Below are 12,712 nucleotides of genomic sequence, written 5' to 3' on the forward strand. Positions count from 1 at the left end.
AAAGAAGAGCCGTAGTGGGGGGCTACGAAGTAATTTCGACCACCTGGGGATCTTTAACGTGCGCTGACATCGCACAGCACACGGCCCCTCTTCGTTTCGCCTCCATCGAAACACAGCCGCCGAGGTCGGGTTCGAACCCGGGTACTCCGGCCTAGTAGTCGGGCGTCTTACCACTGCACCACCCCGGCGGGGCTGACTGCGTAGAACACCGTCGCCGCCATGCAGAAAGAGGAGGAGGTGGTCCCCCTCTTCCTGCGTGGCGGCGAGGGTGCTCTCCGGTTGCCGAAACGCCGGCTCGCTATCAGCGGATCACGGTGCGTGCATCCCTTTCTCACTCGCTTCACTCGCTAGCGGCGTTAGTGACATCAGTCAGTCGCTGCTATCTGTTAGTTGCGCAACGTTGCGTAACGCCGCAGTGGAGGAGGGCTGCGGAGTAATTTCTACCACCTGGGAATTTTTAACGTGCGAGCCAGCCCCTTAAGGGCCAGCATCAGCCACCCTTCACCACCTCCTCCCTTCCTCCCTGTGGCTGATCCTGGCCCTGATGGGGCTGGGACAGGTAGGTCACCGCCGCTTGCGGCGGCGGCTAGCCTGTCACCGAATTTTATCTGTTGTAGGCCGTCATTGCACCCGCCACTGCTTCGGTGGTGGATGACAGCTGTTGTTTTGGCGCGCGTCGTTCTCTCCCTCTTCTTTTTCTTTCTTCTCTTCTGTCTGCACGAGGCAGCGGAGCTGGAGGCGGCTCAGTTGCCCCGCCGGGGTGGTGCAGTGGTAAGACGCCTGACTACTGTGCCGAAGTACCCGGGTTCGAACCCGACCTCGGCGGCTGCGTTTCGATGGAGGCGAAACGAAGAGGCGTCGTGTGCTGTGCGATGTCAGCGCACGTTAAAGATCCCCAGGTGGTCGAAATTACTCCGTAGCCCTCCACTACGGCTCTTCTTTCTCTCTTTCCACTTTCATTCCCATCTTCCTCCCTCCCTTACGGCGCGGTTGCGGTGTCCACAGAAAAATCAAGTGGTACAGTTACCTCGCATTTCCCTTCCTATAAATAAGTCAATAAATCAGGTGGCTCAGCTACAGAGCCAGTAGCAGGCCGGTGCATTTACTTTTCCTTCTTTCTACAGCCACAACAACAACCAACCACAGGCCGGTAAGCTGGTGGAGAGTACTCGTAACTAGCACTTCCGTGTTTACAAAAACATTTTCCGTAAGCTGAACCCACTGGTCCCAGTAATTTTTCTACACACTTCATGTGTGTGCGCGCGGGGCGGGTGGGGGATCGGGGGGGGGGGGGGTCGTCACCTCCTTTTGTTTTTCTGATAGCATCCCTTTCCGGAACATTTTTTTTACCTATATGACAGATAATTTTATAAAGGCTGAATTTTAACGTCGAAAACAAATCGTAAGCAAAGTTTCCATACACGTTTTTTCGACACTAAAATTCGGTACACATCACCCATGGCTGGCCGCCACACGAAATAAATCAGGACGTTCGCGCGACAGAAAGTAGTGGCAAGGGCGCAACCGTGAGCATCGTGCAGCTCGGATGTGAGTGGACGGATGGATGTTAAGAGCATCCCCTTTGAAACTGGGTGGTGATAACCATCATGCATGCTCAGTTTCCTTTTATGCACATAACTCTTCAACTTTAACGACTTTACTTTTAGAAACGAGTTATCTTTAAATACCCTTGTTTAATTTCGATTTAGCTTCCATGCGCCCCCGCTTTGCTATTTATCCATCAATCTTCCAAACGTTTCCTGCCAACCTCTACCGCAGATTAATTCCAGCTTATTTTGTTACCTCTAAACCCCTGGGCCTCGGCTAGAGTGACTATGTTCGTATCGACATCTGGATGGGTACTGCCACACTCCAGTCTAAGATATTTAAAAAAGATAATTAATTGTTTCCGGATATCTAACGCACATAGCACAAGCTTCGGGTTCTAAAGCTGCCTCTTGAGTTGTCATAAAAGGTTTCCTTAACCCGAGTTTTTCATTCTCTAAACATGTCTAGGATCGGATTCTTTTCCATTGAATTATTCCAGTTTTTAGCCTCCATTTTCTTTACCTGTCGTTTATTGTTCATTCCTCCGTCCTGCCTGAGCTACCTGAAGCAAGATAGGGGCGCCGCGCGGTGTCACTCAACGGAAGCCTTTGGCCTGCTTTCTGGTAGTGGTGGTACAAACGGCAGCGCAGAGCAGACAGCAGTGCGCTTGTAATAGCGAGTTTTGCGATGACTCGCATTGATTGTCCTCGAAGGGATGAAATTCTTCCTTATCTCAAAACGCTAAAGCTTCTGACCACCGCTTCTTGTTTACCTTCAGCACCCCTACGACTAAATCTGTAGCCCCCCCCCCCCCCCCCCTCCAAACTTTTACTTTTAATTCCCGTAAACACCCAAAGAAAAAGCTCGAAATGTCAAATGCATTAAAGTTCGGACTAGCATCCCGTTGTTGCCGGGCTGACTTTCGGTGTCACCGAGTGACTACACTACCTGCGTGCTCCGCAACGCGTTTAATTCACCCGGCTTTTCTTGTGGTATGCAGAAGACAGCGCCAGCGTTCTGCTTGGCAGAACAGGGGGGCGTTACGTACTGCACGCTGCATCGAGGTAACCGAAGCGTATGAGCTCCAAGGTCGACAAGCTGCACGCTGAACAGGCTACACGGCAGAAAAGCGTGAGCACGTAAGAAAATGCTAGTGATTATAATAAATGTTAACGGCACAACGGCTGCAGCCTTGCCCAGTTAGTGCCATGATATTTTTCAGAAGCTGGACCAAAGAGCCATTTCCAAAGCATTTCCAGGCCAAGGGAAAATAGCATACACATCGGAAACGGGAGAGCGCCCGATGGCTAATGGTAACGATACAGAGTAGAGTAATGAACGTATACGGCTAGCTTCTCTTTGTTTCCTTCAATGTCGAAGCTATGGCTGCGATGTGCAGACACGTGGATCCGAACGCGGATCTGGATACGCAAACCGGAAGCTTGTCAGCACGTCGCCATTACAGAGATCCTTGAGTGCGGCCGACAACGCCGTAACAATTCCAAGCCACAGGCCCTGGCCTCGTATCCCAGGACATGGACACAATGGCCTACATTTTATCCATCGTAACACAATTGAATAAGAGCGGCACCGCACTGCTTAGGGGGGGGGGGGGGGGGGGGGGGGGAGGAGGAGAAGAAACTCGGCAAATATGTATAAAATCTCTGTGCGTAAAACAATGAATTTGCCGCGGTGACCTTTTCAAAGCTTCCTGCAAAGTGTACAGCAAAGCACCAGCGGGGCGGGGCCGTCGCCCTAAACGAAACATGATGGTCACACGTCAAACTGCTCAAACTTTGCACAGAGACCTGTACGTCTCACAAAACGGGTCACACGAAGTAGAAACCTTTATAAACAGCCACCAAATGTACAAAGGCCGACGAAAAGTAAGACAATTCATTGCATCTTGATAACGAGATGCAATAAGGTAATAAAATTTTGTATGTAAAGCATTACTGCTTTGGTATTTTGAAGAAACGCCACTAATATTAGATCCACTTGATTCACTGGCACTGTTGCCATCTTTGTTACCACGATGCAAATGCATGATTGTAAGCATTTCGAGGTATATCATCACACCACTCCTGTATATGCAATGAACTCATAATCTAGAAGCTCTTTCCCATGCAGATGGGCCTTCATCTGTCCAGACAGTGGAAGGTCGGGTTTGTATGTGGGCTTTGGCGCCACTGGCAATTCCATTTGGTCAATTTTTTAAAACTCATGTGCATAGCATGCAGTTCCCGATTTGCATTCTCTAACTTATCAAGAGCCGCAGGGCAGAGGGAGCACAAATTTATTTTTCCTTCAATCGTTAGAAGACTCAGGCCTGTAGCCATACCTGTGCAGTCATTGCTCTGATGACTGTCAAGCCATCGACATGCACTACTGCAATTCAATGTGACACCCCATATACTAGCAACAGCTTACTGTAAATTGTTGTTGCAGAGTTATCAATGGATTTGCAGAGAAATTCGATCAGTACCTTTTGAGCGCCATGTTGGTCATTAATTATGATGCTTTATGTGGCAGAAGACCATTTCTTATCTCAATGAAATCTTATTTTCCTAGTGCTTACCCCTACCAAGCTATGGTTGATAAAGCATTACTTTTGACCAATCATGGTTAATTATGTTGCTTTTTGACCAATCATTGCACCAGTCCAAGACGCCTGGTGGAAATCGCAATTGTTCCATAAGCCCGTCGCAGCCGACTGGGGGTGAAAAATAGGGTTAGCGCCCATAGGAATACATAGAACCGAAATATTTCTAAGCAGTTTTTTAATTTCGCGAGACACTTATGGTGTCCTTATTCGGTGCAGAGTAGCCGTGAACATCCTAAAACGGATCGTGAAAGTATGACATCTCATGACCGAGGCGAAGCATTTTTAAAACACCACGAAACGTATGGGGGTGCAAGTTGGGAGGGCGACCCATAAAAACAGAAGTAAACGTAACTTACCGCAACCACCAGAAGTGGTGGCCGGTCGTTAAACATTGGCCAGCGCTTTGAAGAAGTATGCTGCGTCATTGCGGAGGCGGTGTACTTTTAAAACTCCCCGAATAACCTATATTGTGAATCCGACACCCCCAAAATGCTCATGTAGCGAAACACGTAGTTTTGTTTACAGTCTGATATGCTGCCGCATGGAGTAAATTAGCTTGATAATGCTGTCCCTCAACTGATATATCCTAGACAGAATTGCATTTAAAAGACAGTTGTAAAACGCCGTACGAGAGACTCGCATTGCAGCAGACGACAGCACAGCTGGCGATACCCACCGCGGTCGCCTCTAGCTCCGGAGCGTCTGCTAGCGACAGCGCCGGCGGTGCATTGCCGTCTGCAACTGTGCGCGGTCAGTTTATCGTGCTGTGAACGGTCCCACAAGTCGTCAGACTTGCAGTACTTGCAAGGGAATGTAGTGTGCCATGCAACATGACGTCGGGGCGTGATACAAGACGTTCACCAAAAATGAGAAGGATTCAACGCTCCTGAACCGAGTAAAATGTCCGGTATGTTGTGTTTACGTGTTTCTATGGGTCGCACTCCCAATTCGCACTCGCATACGTTTCGCGGTATTTCAAAAATACTTCGACTAGTTACAATTTTCCCCCGCGATTTTCGCCATGTTATGTGCGATGATAATGCACAGCACACGAGTGCCTTTTGAATGTTGGCTCTATTGAAATGTCTGGAGGAAGGCATCAATATAATTTTTGCTTTAATATCTGCTCACATTAGTTTCTATTCTGTGTCACCTGAGTTCCCTAATACCTTCAACTAACAATTTTAATCAGCCAGGTAATGATGCTCCTGAACAGGAAGTGCGATCAACGAAAGGGGGTGGGGCAACAAATATGCAAAAGCCACCTGCTATTTGCTAAGATGCAAACGCGTAGGCGAGTTGCATTATAACTCTGCTGAAGCAGAGGTAATAGCTCCAGGCAGGTCAAACGTACCAGACACAGGATATACATCTGGCGGTATTTCAAGACTGACGAAGTGACCATCGCATACCGCAGGTGGTTTAAAAAAATTCAGCGCCCTACACTCAGGCGACCCTATTAGACCATGCGTTGCTTCGGGACATTAAATCCCACTATTTACAATTAATGGGAACGGAAGAATAGTCAAGGGTACAAGCTTTTAAAATTTTGCGAGAATTTATATGATTGTGACTGATAACGACAAACGTAAATGAGGCTATTAGAAGAAGAGACTGACGCCAAACCAAATTGGCTCGCATTTGGATTGGGCGAAACGTACTCATCGTGGTTTCCCAGAGAGAGAGAGAGAGAGAGAGAGAGAGAGAGAGAGAGAGAGAGAGAGAGTAAAAAAAAAAAACGCAAGAGAGAACGTAAGAGGAGTACAAATTTAGAGCGGCAGATTGAACGCAAGTGGCACAATGTTTATATCGGAAGTACATTTAACTAACACATGTTGCAACTGCAGCGGCGCTGTTCATAAAAACGCCGGCATGCCGGCAAGCTGCTGCGCTCAATACGACGCCACTCAGTAGTACTACAGTGCCCGCGGCGCTGAAAAGATATCCGTTCATAATGTGCCTCTGTAACTTTCGTGCTATGCGCTCATTTGAACGAAGCATGAATCGTCGTTTTCCCAGTGTGCTTGCCTTGTGGATCCTAATGGGCACAATATGTTTAACTCTATGTAGGAGATTCTATCCTCCTGAAGACGAATTCGGGCCAAATGAAAAAAAAAAAAAAGAAATTACCCGCTCGAGGTACTGCATATGTCACAGTTGCCTGTCGATATGTCACAGCGCAAATTTCTACTGATTTGCTGCGATCTGAAAGCAATGGGCGCCACAACGCGGTACTGATGAAGGCTGCGCTCACTGCTAAGTGTATGTCGCTTCTTCGCAATCGTGTAGGCGGTAAATACACTGTGGGTCAACAAACTACTGACGAGTCATTTAACAGACTTATGTTGCACACATCGGCGACCAGGCGATCTCGTTCCTGCATTTAGGTGAAACACAAAGGGCGGTGTGCACTGACCTCCAGTTTCTCGTTGGTTTCGAACACCGTCTGGGCCTTGTGGCACAGCTGGGCGAAAGCGCTGCTCAGGGCCGACATCCTGCGTCGAGCTTCGTACGTGATGTCGCATTGCTCTTCGTCCACTTCGCCCAAGAGAATGTCCAAGTCCAGGTAAGCCCTGTCGAACTCCTTCTCCAGAAGTTCCAGCCATTTCATGGCCACGGTGGACGTAGCCATGATGAGTGAACGTCGAAGTGCAGTGTTCGGTTCGGCGGTACGTTCGATTCGCGAGGCGCGAAGGAAAGTGCATGCGCGTTTCACTCAAGTATGTACCGTCAGGGGCGGTCGTGATGCAGGCACACAGGGCCCTGCGCGCACGTCACAGATTCAAGAACACGAAACATGCCCGCGGAGGCTGAACCGGTGAACTGCCACTCAAAACAATTGGAAAACGCGACGATTGCGAGTCATCACCGATGTGCGCGAGCTCTGTCGTTCGCTCGCTCCTCCCACGCGAGCAGAGAACAGAAAAAACTTGGCTTGGCTTGGCTTCGAAACCACAAAGAAAACATTTATTTCCCATATTAACTAAAAGATAACCATTAAAAATTACTGCTGAATCTGTTGAAAGCATCAATATTTGCTTTTTTTCACATTTGTTTTTGTTAAGAGGCGACTTGTTTGAAAACCGAAACCGACCCAGAGTGGTCGGCTGACAGCATGGCTGACAGGCAGACAGCGTCGCGCGGCATGGCAATGTACCCATGGGGGCCGTGGTGTGTGTTGAAGTCTCGCTCGTGCGTCATGTTTCTTTAAACAAGTGTAGCGCTATATAACAGCGTGGACTTTATTGATTTGAGATAACTTTTAGGCGCGCGAGGTGTGCGATGTCGAAGAAGGGACGCAATCACAGAAAGAAAGCGAGACGGAGATCTCGACATCCGCCGTGCGCTGAAGATGTGAGCGTGGATCTTTTGGAGTGGATGATCGCAAATGGATTCGAGCTGCACGTACAGCTATGTGTGAGAGAATTCACGGGTGAGGATTTTTTAGTGCTGCCGACATGCCGAGGCAGAAGAGCAGGAGTGAGTGAAAATAGGGGACGCTTCACCGGCTAATCACCGCTTGATCTCGCCCATTATTTATAAACTTCCTAGTTATTGTAAGCCCTAGGAACAAATTACGAATCAGTTAAAACCCATTTCATAGCCTGGCAGTTTATACAATATGGCTCACAGAGACAGCGTCATGCTGCCCTAGCAGAGGAAATGGGGGAAAGCGTTAATCTATTGCTGATATCTTGGGTAACTTGCAAGTTAAGGGAGGCCAATTATAAGCTCTATGAACACATTATGAATATTTTAAAATCTACTTCATAGCCTGACAGTTTATACCTACCTAAAAATTAGACACTTTACTTTTTGGCCTCAATGTCAAAGCTAAGGCTTGCTCCCACATTGGGCAGCTAGCTAAAATAAATGATTTGGCATTACAAAAATAGGGCCTAGAATTTAAAACTGTGCATTTGAGCATGGGAAGAATTCTTCCCCAAATTAAGTCAGTGACTTCAGTCTACCAGTGGAATGATATTTGTGATGGGCAGCTGCTTTGGAAACCAACCGCTAAAATGAAACTGCTGGCAGTATATGCTTCCAAAGCTGCTGTTCTGGTTGAAGCTGTATCTGCATGCAGTTTGTTTTTATTTTTCATGTTTCTGTTGTTTGTAGAAACCGGAAGGGGGCTTGCGACACTGCAGAAGGTGACTGCTGGGGAAACGTTTCTAAGAGTGCCAACTTGCCTACTTATAACTACCACAACTGCCCTCTCAAGCAGTTTGCATGGTTTCCTCGTGAGGTTAGTGACAACCTTGCCCTTCTGATCATAGCTCTTAATGACTGTTGATTGAGAGAAATTCATTTTACTATTTCAGACATCACAGGCAACTCACTGCAATTGAGGTGTTAACGCTCTTTCTCATTAATGAAAAGCTCCGTGGCCTTGATTCGGAGTGGCGTTTCTTCATAGACAGCTTGCCGGTTTCTTATACAACACCTGTATTCCTTGGAAGCAAGCTGCTTGCCAGACTGCCAGAGACCATGTGCAGGAAGGCAGAAGCCCAAGTTTCTAGGATACGGAGAACCTTCGTAAGGTTGCAGATTCTGTTAAAGCGAGCCTTACTAGACGATTCAGCACTTCTTAATCTTTCTGAGAACTTTACATGGCACCTCTTTGTTTGGGCATGGACTGCAGTCAACACACGTTGCATCTTCAGCAAGCACAGGACTGACCACTCATTCTGGGATGATGATTACTGTGCCCTTGCTCCATTTCTAGACTGCCTGAATCACCACTGGAAGGCCGATGTAAGTCATCATTGAATGTATTGCTGTACTCTTTACCTGTACTATATTTAATTCCCGAGACCTCATATTGGCGTGGTAATCAAGGGGACTGCGTATGTGCTTCTATCATAACTTTTAGCTCACTTTGTTGCAGGTGGAAACCACCGTGGAGGGCTCCTATTTTGAAATAGTTACAAACAATAACTATGAGCCAAATGATCAAGTGTTTATTAGCTACGGCTCGCATGACAACAAGAAGTTGCTTCTGGAGTATGGCTTTGTACTTGCAGATAATCCAAATGATGTGGTTGCTATTACAAAGGGTAAGCTACAGGTTAAAAGCCTTGTTCTTATAAGTTATATTGTGGCAAAGACCATTTATGTGTTGTGCTGGGTTTAATGACACATAAGCAGATCAGGCTATCCATGCGCCAAGCACAAGCTTGTAAGTGTTGTGTACTATTTATTCTATAGTTTCTTTAAAACATTTGCTTCTTTTAGAAAGCTAAAAACACATGATAGGTCAAGTCCACTTTCACCTAAAATCATTTGTGTGTGAAAGTGTCAGCCATCTGTGCCGGTATTATATAATGATTGTGCACCCAGTTTTGCGCCTAAATTACCAATGACTTCAGTGATACCAGGTCCTGCATTTGCTTTTTGTGGTTGGCTAAAGCCTATGGTATCGATCCAGGATTTGGCAGATACCCAGATATGGCAGTGCGACAAGACAATGGGATAGATCTAAGCACACTGTGCTATACCTGTAATTTCTTTAACTGTTTGCTTTGTAGGGCACCTGTACAAGCTAAACTCGCAGCAGAACGACACGGTCCTTTACTTTGCCACAAAGCTCTCATTTCTGGAGGAAAAAGATATTATAAGGTATCAGTTTTGATATTTCTTATTACTGGCATGCAAAGTCCATTTTGAATAGTGATTATACTGAACTACCTACACATACATACATCGATTCGATTCCAGTGATACTTGCGGGTTCACTACGGACGGATTGACATGGAATGGGAAAATTGTCATGCAGGTCTTGTCTCATCCCGAGGAATCAAGGTGTGTACAGTGAAACTTCACTTGAACGAACTTCAAGGGGCCTTAGGAAAATGTTTGGTAAAGTGAAAGTTTGCTGAACTGAAATTTTGCAGCACTTTTGAACTTATGACTGCAGTGGTCTTGGCCTCAGTCACTGTGTGCAAGCTCCCATGAACCCCGTCCGGCACAGCGTTCTGCTGGGCAGCAATTCATTTCCTCCAAACAGATCATTCCTTCCGCAGATCACAATTAACCAGCATGTATACGTCCGCCTGTCTTGGAGCTAAGAAGCTTTGTAGGGCTGAAGTTGGGGCTATGGGTGGCCATGACTGTGGATCTAATTAAGCATGCAAAGCTAGCTGTGATTCTGCTGGATACAAGCTTGCTTAGATAGCCAGTTAAGCTTAGAGCTAAATGACGGCCAGCTTTTGTCACGCGTTAATAAAATATGTTTCTCAAAATATTCAGTAAAAAGTGCACGTTGTTCTGGTTGAAATACTCAGTATGACGTGGGAAACACAGGATGACGTTATAGAAAATGTTCGTAGAACTGAATAAGCAACAATTGAATTTCGTTAAAATGAAGGGCGTTTGCATAGCGTTCAATGGAGCTTCGGCGGGAAAATTTAATAAAGTTCGTACAACTGAATACTTCGTTTAAGCGACATTCGTTCAAGTGGTATTTTACTGTATTATGATTAAACCACGCATTGATGCTTTTGCTTTCATTGCCGACAGAGCACACTAGCCCTGAATAGGTTTTGACCATCATATTTTTAACAACGCTCAAAGCAGCCTCGCATCTGTTAGGTACGCACCATTTTTTTTTTCAGGTCCTGTTAGTACTGAACTAACTATTTTATTGGCAAAGCAATGCCTAACGGTACAGCTTTGTGCAGTCTCTGCATTTCACTTTGCCATAGGGTGTACTTGAAGTCCGCGTGGAACCTATTTGTGGTCATAGTGAAAGCATGCTATGAAAAAAAGCTCACCAGTTCCTGTCATAATTATTGCCTCTTCCAGGTCAGAGTGGAACAGTTTGCTTTTCCGGTGCGGTGAACAGGAGCTCAATCAACAGCAAGGCCGGTTGGTGGTTGCTTTGATACAAATCATGCTGTTGGACTACAGCACTCCACTGCCCGAAGGAAAAGACTGGTGCTCACAAACAGTGGCAGCTTTTATCAAAGAAGAGACAAAGATTCTTAAAAGGCATCTTTACATCTACACAAGAAAGACTCTTTCCCATGCTTGAATCCATACAACTGGATAGAATGTAAATAAAGAAGGGTAGACGTTTCTCAGTAATCTCCAATTAGACGTGTTTTCTGCTAGCCCAGGTACCCTGTCTTGGCAAAATTTCCTTGTCTTATTCACCCACCTGGGTCTATGCTGCCCCCACTGCATTAGTCTTCTCTTTGGATCCAGTCCATTGGCCAAACTTGCGGTCAGTTATGGCCTCTCTGCATTTCATTTCCTGTCCATTTCTTTCTCTTGATTTCAGTTAGTATATTATTAGTTCTGTTTGTTCTCTCGCTCATTCTGCCATCTTTCCACCACTTGACTTTACCTGTATTGCTTTTCTTCCCATTGTTGTATTGTCCTGAATTTAATTTATGGCCTTTTGTTGGTCTTCAAGTTTCTACTCTGCAAGTGAGTACCAGCAAGATACAGTGATATACTTTCCTCTTTCAAGTTTAGGATATCCCTGCTAATACCTTGGCATCAAGCTGAACAATTATGTTGTCTAACCAAACAGCATTCGACTTTTGTGAAATGACAGTGTGTGGTCATTTTTTAAAAGGTTTACACTGCAATGTTAACATTTTTTTCCAGCTGACTGCCTGTAGTAGATAACCAATGTAGTCGCAGGTCACGGATTGTGGTTGAAAATCCATAAATTTGCAAGCAACAAGGATTTTTCTGCTGTCGGTAACACTGCGAGAACTTGCTTTTACTGTGAGAATCTTACGCCTGTTTTAGTGCCTTGGGCTCCAGAAAATTAAAAGAGGCTTGTTTATAGCCGTTAGAATTCTTTTTAGAAAAGTTAAGTCCAGAAGGGGCACGTCTTTGATCAGAGGTTCGTTGTCCGTTTCTTGCAATGAAGCTGATCATAATGCTTAGCTGCAGAAGCATACAGGGATGTGGGAAGTCACAACTCGTGCAAAGTAGCTATGATATGCAATTAGTATCGGGGATGGAAGCAGGCTTGAGCATTTTGGAGCAGCTTTGGAGCAATGAAACAAGCGTTTTGGAGCAGGTTTCTAGGGTAAAATGCCTCTGATAATTGCAGTTTTCTTTTTCTGAAATGCAAAATCTTCAATCTTGATTCCTTTTTTATGCAAGGTCTATGACTTTCCAACTTCGCACCTACCACTTGACAAGACAAATGGCCAACAACTTGGAACAGACTATCAGCAAAAGGAAAGCTTGCTGGTGCATTTCATAACCGAACACCTAGTCTGACCTAAAACATTTGCCTATTTTGACTTTACAGACTGAAATGTCGAGTCTACCACTTCGATACGCTCTAAAAGCGATACTAATTTGGAGCTCAGGTCAACGGGCACATTTCTAGTCTCTACCTTGTGTATATGTTTTTTGATCCTATGCCTATACTGATAAATTCCCGAGCATTGGTCAGTAGTGCATTCAGGAAATATAGATGGCATTGAAGGGCAGGTAGCCTTTTCATCCTTCAGCATTTTCACTTCACTTCCTCCTGCTGATAGTTTATTATTCTTTGCTTGAGCAATGCTGGGGCTCATTTTTAACATC

At 45.8% G+C, this 12,712-nt stretch overlaps 2 protein-coding genes across 3 annotated transcripts in view; one reads left to right on the plus strand and one right to left on the minus strand.

The window, feature by feature from the left end:
- Positions 1–7,072, minus strand: part of LOC146208293 (Golgi-associated PDZ and coiled-coil motif-containing protein-like) — a 43,918-nt gene extending 36,846 nt beyond the window's left edge. The window contains exon 1 of the mRNA XM_084592517.1: positions 6,570–7,072. Coding sequence (XP_084448643.1) covers positions 6,570–6,785 — 216 coding nt within the window. The 5' untranslated portion in view covers positions 6,786–7,072. The remainder of the gene's footprint in view (positions 1–6,569) is intronic.
- A 193-nt stretch (positions 7,073–7,265) lies between these two features.
- LOC146208295 (SET domain-containing protein 4) lies at positions 7,266–11,655 on the plus strand. Of its 2 annotated transcripts, XM_084592524.1 has the most exons (7): positions 7,266–7,586; positions 8,276–8,402; positions 8,479–8,911; positions 9,045–9,213; positions 9,685–9,775; positions 9,875–9,958; positions 10,961–11,645. In XM_084592524.1, exons 1-7 carry the CDS (start codon positions 7,436–7,438, stop codon positions 11,187–11,189), a joined length of 1,284 nt encoding a protein of 427 aa, XP_084448650.1. In that variant the 5' UTR covers positions 7,266–7,435; the 3' UTR covers positions 11,190–11,645. The 2 variants fall into 2 exon arrangements, with proteins under 2 accessions (XP_084448650.1, XP_084448651.1); XM_084592525.1 differs by lacking the exon at positions 9,875–9,958 and having other exon boundaries at positions 10,961–11,655.
- Positions 11,656–12,712: the final 1,057 nt, after the last annotated feature.

Source organism: Amblyomma maculatum, chromosome 1, assembly GCF_055883805.1.
Source record: "Amblyomma maculatum isolate TAMU_Amacu chromosome 1, ASM5588380v1, whole genome shotgun sequence".
Taxonomy (NCBI): Eukaryota; Metazoa; Arthropoda; class Arachnida; order Ixodida; family Ixodidae; genus Amblyomma; species Amblyomma maculatum.

Bases quoted from the DNA above. Each gene is read 5' to 3' on its own strand.
- LOC146208295 (XM_084592524.1), top strand. From the start codon at position 7,436: ATGTCGAAGAAGGGACGCAATCACAGAAAGAAAGCGAGACGGAGATCT. The intron at 8,912-9,044 runs GTAAGTCATCAT...ACTTTGTTGCAG, and splicing joins ATCACCACTGGAAGGCCGAT to GTGGAAACCACCGTGGAGGG. The intron at 9,214-9,684 runs GTAAGCTACAGG...TTTGCTTTGTAG, and splicing joins TGTGGTTGCTATTACAAAGG to GGCACCTGTACAAGCTAAAC.